Below are 6,781 nucleotides of genomic sequence, written 5' to 3'. Positions count from 1 at the left end.
ATCTTTGACTAGTGTTTCTGTAGTATGGCCTAAACACGGCAGAACGCTCCTGTCATATAGAGGATCTTTGACTAGCATTTTCACAGCATGGCCTTAAAAACAGTAGAGCAGTCGTGCAGAGACTCTTTGACTATTTTTTTCAGTTGGTTCACAAAAACAGCAGCGTGCTCCTGTCAAATAGACAATCTTTGCCTTGTGTTTTCATAGTAGGTTGTTAAAAGTATAATATAAATATATATGTCTCTGCCATATAGAGGATCTTTGACTAGTGTTTCTGTAGTATGGCCTAAACACAGCAGAACGCTCCTGTCATATAGAGGATCTTTGACTAGCATTTCCTGGATTTACCGATTCAAACCAACTTATTGGGGTACCAAACACAGCCCGATCATAAAGTGGACAAATCAAGCATTATTCACGTAATGCCTTATTGGAACCCTCATGTCAAGGTACCAGCCTCAATATGGCACGCTGAGGGGGATGTGAAACAAGTGGTGCAGTGGCTGTGTCTTTTTTACTTGGGCAGACATGTCCTTCCCGGCCCAGAGATTGTCATCCCCGCCATAGCGTTTTCAAAACATCATGACACAAGATCTTCTGCGTACCACCCAAGCACTATAGCGAGTGTGTGTCTCTGTGTGTGTTCACTCTTCACTTTGATTTGTGACTTTGTGCATATGTGTCACATTCGGCTGGGTGTGCACAAGTGTGTGTGTGTGCGAAGATTGTAAGAAGGCGATGCCAATAGTGAGGAATGATAGCTGATGCTGACACGCTGACAGACATCATCACTCTAGCCTTTATATTGAAATAAATGAAGCGCTGCCCCTTTAAATGTTAAATTAAAGCAATCTAGGTCCACCAGGACAAACTAGCACGCCACTTCTTGCGAGCGAGACATCACACACGTGTCCTTTTTTTGCGCCTTGCAGTCCCCGTCGTCTTGTTGACTTTGATTGCTCCTCAAAAATCCATCTGGAATTTTGATGGGGCGTGTTTTTGAAGGGGAGAGGCCTGGCAAACCGCAAGCGACGAGATGCCTTGAGTTGAAACAAAAGGCCTCTGCGGTCGTGTCTGCTCCTCGGGGGCCCCCGCCCGTGTGCAGATAGTCTGTAATTGTCGTTTACGCCATCATTATTACAGCATGTTAGGCCTTTTCTCGTGCACTTCTCTTCTCCTGGAAACATGCGGCGCTCGTGGCTTCAAAGTACCGTACGAGCGTAGTAAAATTTGGGGGTGGGGGATGAGAAGGGGGTGAGCTTTCTTTTTTCTTGCCAGGCAGATGAGGAAAGAAGCCAGATGAGTGTGGGGGGGAGGAGAACGTGACTATTATTTTCTTAACGGATACTTTTGAGGTGCATGAGGAAACTCGAGAATCATATCACAGATCCCAGAATGCTGAATTTATAACCAAACTGCAGCCTAAAAGTATATGCCAAAACATGAGGAACACACACTGCTGTTATTTAGCAACACTCAAGGCCCAAAACATTAAAAACACAACTTAAAGATCATAACGTCAATTTAGCAACATTCCAGGGCTGTTTCTAATATTCTGGTCACCTTTTGTCTATTGACTTGAAGTATGCTTGATTCAAATTTATTTTAGTTAACTGGACTTTTTGCAGCATGTCCTCAAACAGCAGTGTGCTCCTGTTGTTTACAGGATCTTTGGCTATTGTTCGTTTTTACAGTCAAAAAAACAGCATGTTTTATAGAGGATCTTTGAGTAGGCCTAAACACAGCAGAATGCTCCTGTCATATAGAGGATCTTAGACTAGCATTTTCCCAGCAGGGCCTTAAAAACAGTAGAGCAGTCATGCAGAGAATCTTTGACTATTTTTTTCAGTTGGTTCACAAAAACAGCAGCGTGGTCCTGTCAAATAGACAATCTTTGCCTTGTGTTATCATAGTAGGTTGTTAAAAGTATAATATAAATACATGCCTCTGCATATAGAGGATCTTTGACTAGTGTTTTCGCAGTATGGCCTAAACACAGCAGAACGCTCCTGTCATATAGAGGATCTTTGACTAGCATTTTCACAGCATGGCCTTAAAAACAGTAGAGCGGTCGTGCAGAGAATCTTTGACTATTTTCTTCAGTTGGTTCACAAAAACAGCAGCGTGCTCCTGTCAAATAGACAATCTTTGCCTTGTGTTATCATAGTAGGTTGTTAAAAGTATAATATTAATATATATGCCTCTGCCACTTAGAGGATCTTTGACTAGTGTTTCCACAGTATGGCCTAACACAGCATAATGCTCCTGTCATATAGAGGATCTTTGACTAGCATTTTCACAGCATGTCCTTAAAAACAGTAGAGCAGTCGTGCAGAGAATCTTTGACTATTTTCTTCAGTTGGTTCACAAAAACAGCAGCATGCTCCTGTCAAATAGACAATCTTTGCCTTGTGTTATCATAGTAGGTTGTTAAAAGTATAATATAAATATATATGCTTCTGCCATATAAAGGATCTTTGACTAGTGTTTTTACAGTGTGGTCTAAACACAGCAGAATGCTCCTGTCATATAGAGGATCTTTGACTAGCATTTTCACAGCATGGCCTTAAAAACAGTAGAGCAGTCATGCAGAGAATCTTGGACTATTTTTTTTCAGTTGGTTCACAAAAACAGCAGCGTGCTCCTGTCAAATAGACAATCTTTGACTTGTGTTATCATAGTAGGTTGTTAAAAGTATAATATAAATATACGTATATGCCATATAGAGGATCTTTGACTAGTGTTTTCGCAGTATGGCCTAAACACAGCAGAACGCTCCTGTCATATAGAGGATCTTTGACTGGCATTTTTGCAGTATGGCCTAAACACAGAAGAATGCTTCTGTCATATAGAGGATCTTTGACTTGCGTTTTTGCAGGTTGGCTTTAAAAACAGAAGGTCTGCAGTGTTTTGATGAGTGACTTATACAAGATTTTAGGTATAAAAGGATATTGTGATACATTGATTGTATGCAATATGAGAATAACAGTGAAGAAAGTGCAATGTAGTGGCTAGCTCTATGTTAGACTGTGGAACTGTTCCTAATGAAGTGTCATGTCCCAGTGTGCCCAAAATGAGGATTAAAAGCAAATTTCCACGCAATTACTTGAGTGATCTTGTTTACATTGTGTATTGTTCCTTCCAATTTATTGTAATTTTGGTCTAATTTTGCATAGAAACGTTCTTCCAGCGAGGCTGTGATGGTAATTCATATGCAGTGCAGTTTTGGGAGCTGCTCTTCCACTGCTTTTGCCAGCAGAGGGAGTCTAATTGCGACGTTCAAGGACTTGTGTGCACATCTGCTGAAAATTCATCTCAGCCACAATTAAGCCGATGTGATGGGAACGCATTGTTGTTTTCGTGTATGTTGCTTTAAGAGTAATTTATTGCCAATCAGCGTGACTGACACATCCTCCATGACTTCTATTATCATGAACGCATTATTATTATTAGTCATTGTTATTAGTCATGCAGTATGTTTGCGATTTTTTTGCAGAGACATTCCACTTGTGTATTAAGTTTGTGGGGCGTGCTGTTGTGGTGGAGCCCACGCAGGAAAGCCGCAAATGCGCTCATGTTGCACGGCAACAAAGCGACAAGTTCGCATGATGCGCTTTATAAAGGCCTGTCTCTCTCTCTGCTTGTGTATAAAAGACAATTTCCAACATCATCACTTTGGTGTGTGCAACAACGGCGCGCAAGCCCGGCCCCATTATCCACATAGCCACCCGTGGAGGAGGGAGGAGGAGGAGGAGTAGGCGTGCACCCCTCCCAACTCCTCTCTTACCTGTAATAGACTCTTACCTGCGCGGCTGCTATGGAAAGGTCCTTAAAAGCGGCGTTTTTTCAAGGGGATTCTTAATTAGACTGCGCAAAGGAGAGCCTGAGCCCCCCCTGCTCTTTCATTGTGGACCCTTCCACCATCTCACCTGCACGATTTTCACTCGGCTCGGCTCGGCTTTTACCGGACAGTACCATGGGGATGGTCCCACGTGAGCTCAGTGCAGCGACGAAGAGCCGCCATGTGTGCAAGTGGAAGGGTTAGTTAATTAGTGAGATAGTTATAGTTAGTGATTGCGTCGTGTACAAGTGCATGGCCCACGCACGGAGTGGCACCGACCATGCACAAGCCCCTCCGAACCTGGACCCTGTACCCTGTGTTCCTGTGTTTGGGCATCATCTACCTCAGACTAGGGTGAGTTTACCTCCATGGGGCACTCAAACATGCAATTAAACTTAAATATTTCCATTTTTCTGCAACATTTCAACCAATTTTAGAGCTACAATCAAACCAGCACGTTGGTTCCTTCACTGTCATTCACAAGCAGTTGCTCTCTGCAGCCGTGCATACCTCTTCTTTTTTTTAATAGCACCACACAAGAGTGGTATTTCCACATTCCATTGGCCCAGACTGAGTTTTTACCTGTTTAGCTTTAACTCTCCTCATCCCTCCCCTCAGCGCCTCTGCTTTTAGAACACCCACGCACACGCACACGCACACAGGAAGCCGCTCGTAATGTGGATGATTTAAGCTGTGTATCACAGTAGTAGTCCATTTGTGGCCCTGAAGATGTACAATTGACACTACTGTACTGTACATCATTGGTACACCGTTATATTATATGCCGCCATAACAGACATATACTGTATTTAGTTCCTGTTTATCTATTTTACTATTATTCTGAACTATTATTTTAATGTTTATTGTAAATTTACTGTTTCTCCGGGTACTCTGGTTTACTCCCACATTCCAAAAACATGCTAAGGTTAGGTTAATTGGAGACTCCAAATTGTCAGGAAGGCTCTGCGGTTTTTAAGAACCTACTAAAAAAGCTAGTCAAAGATCTTCTATATGACAAGATCTGCTCTGTTTATGAATTCATGAGTTCATTAATTACTACCGACCAAGGGTGCGAGAGAAAAAACACAAATGCCCGCAAATAAAGAAACATTTTTCAATTGAAAATCTGCGGATTTGCGGCTTGTGAATGCAGAATCCTTATTTTGTCAAGTGAGGCAACATTTTGTTGAAAAGTTTCAGTGAAAATCAATTCAGCCAAAAACCCGGGAGAGAAAAATCCCAAATGGGCAGGAAAATTTTCACATTTACACAGTTGCTAATGCTAAATGTGGACTGCACAGCGGTCGAGTAGTTAGCGCGCAGGCCACACAGCCAGTTCGATTCCACGCTTGGCCATGTTCTCCCCGTGCATGCGTAGGTTTTCTCCGGGTACTCCGGTTTCCTCCCACATTCCAAAAACATGCTAGGTTAATTAGCCACTCCAAATTGTCCATAGGTATGAATGTGAGTGTGAATGGTTGTTTGTCTATATGTGCCCTGTGATTGGCTGCCCACCAGTCCAGGGTGTACCCCGCACCCCACGCTACCCTTGTGAGGAAAAGCGGTAGAAAATGAACGAATGAATGAATGAATGAATGAATGTAAATTGACTGTAGACACGCCACCAATGAGAGCCATGCTGTGTTTTTGTGATGGTAGTTTCCAGACAAGCATTCTACGCCTGAACCGCTGCATGCAAATTGATCCAAATTGGTCCAAACGTGCACCCCCAATTCTGTCTCCTGTGCTATTATTCCCCCCCGCCCCACAAATGCACCACACGACAAACCCCGTTATTAAACCCCATATGTTGAAGTGACTTGAAATTTCTCACGCGGCTCCACGAAACAGATGCTGCAGCTTAAAGGGTGTTTAGCTCAATCGCTGTAAAATTTTTGGTATGCTGAAAAAATTGTACAGACAACCACGCGTATGTACAATTTGGGCAAGATTGGTGGAAAAACATGGCCGCCATCACACAAAAGCGTCTTATTTGGCAACAGCCACTGCTCATAATAGGGGCTCCGCTATATTAGTCATGGCTTAGTGTATAAACAACTCTTCATTGGCGATATTTTATGCTAATATATTCTATTTACAATTCAGTTCACTTACTTATTACCTTTATTTGGCAAAAAAAAAACAACCTGCTGTGCTTTAAATAAACAAATTGGACATAATATTACTAACATATTGTGCATAGCATTGTGAGCTTCCAGGGGAAATCCTGCTAATATTGTGTTTACATTCTAGTGAGCTGTCTGAGTTTGTGAGTGTGTGTGTGTGGCAAGATGGGGGGGCGGGGGGGGGGGCGTGCTTACTGTGTTTACTAAGCCCGACCATTTAGCTCATTCCTTCCATCCCATTTTACTCTCACTAAATCTTTCATTGTACCCTCTTCATTTACGACGACTGGAGCCTGCAGGTGTTGACTGACAGCCTCATAGCAACACACACACACACACACACACACACACAAGGAGACACTACACAAATCCATGCTTGTAGTGCATCGGTACTGCATGAGTATCATTACAAGAGTACTTTGAGGGAATGGTAAGTCTAGGATATTTCAGGTTCCATAAGAATATTTGCCATATTCCAGCCCAAAGCTTGCATATAACACTGACTTGTGGGCTCATCCTGCCCAAAAAATGTGCCCCCCCCCCCCACACACACACACTTCTTTTTGCACTGTGATGACTGTTTGTTGATGTTTGGGAGGTATAGATAGAGGGGGGGGGGCGGTGGGTGGGGCGGCTGGTGATGATGAATGAAACCTCGGATCAGTCACCCCCCCCCCCCAACAACCCCCCCTATTGTCCCACAGCGGCAAAGTGGGCGGACTGCGGTCGTCTGCGGCCGCCCAATGGCAGCACAGGCACTTTTCTGCCATGCGAGGTCCTTGAACGCACCACCACTACCACCGAGCATCGCAGC

General features: G+C 43.5%; 1 protein-coding gene across 1 annotated transcript in view; it reads left to right on the top strand.

The window, feature by feature from the left end:
* Positions 1-3,925: 3,925 nt before the first annotated feature.
* The window catches only part of wnt7bb (wingless-type MMTV integration site family, member 7Bb), a 43,358-nt gene continuing 40,502 nt past the window's right edge, over positions 3,926-6,781 (top strand). The window contains exon 1 of the mRNA XM_058075991.2: positions 3,926-4,195. Coding sequence (XP_057931974.1) covers positions 4,122-4,195 — 74 coding nt within the window. The 5' untranslated portion in view covers positions 3,926-4,121. The remainder of the gene's footprint in view (positions 4,196-6,781) is intronic.

This window comes from Doryrhamphus excisus, linkage group LG1 (genome assembly GCF_037039965.1).
Source record: "Doryrhamphus excisus strain RoL-2023G ecotype Guam linkage group LG1, RoL_Dexc_Guam_v1.1, whole genome shotgun sequence".
Classification (NCBI taxonomy): domain Eukaryota; kingdom Metazoa; phylum Chordata; class Actinopteri; order Syngnathiformes; family Syngnathidae; genus Doryrhamphus; species Doryrhamphus excisus.
Note: the sequence above shows the minus strand (reverse complement) of the source record. Positions and strands in the feature narration are given on the sequence as shown.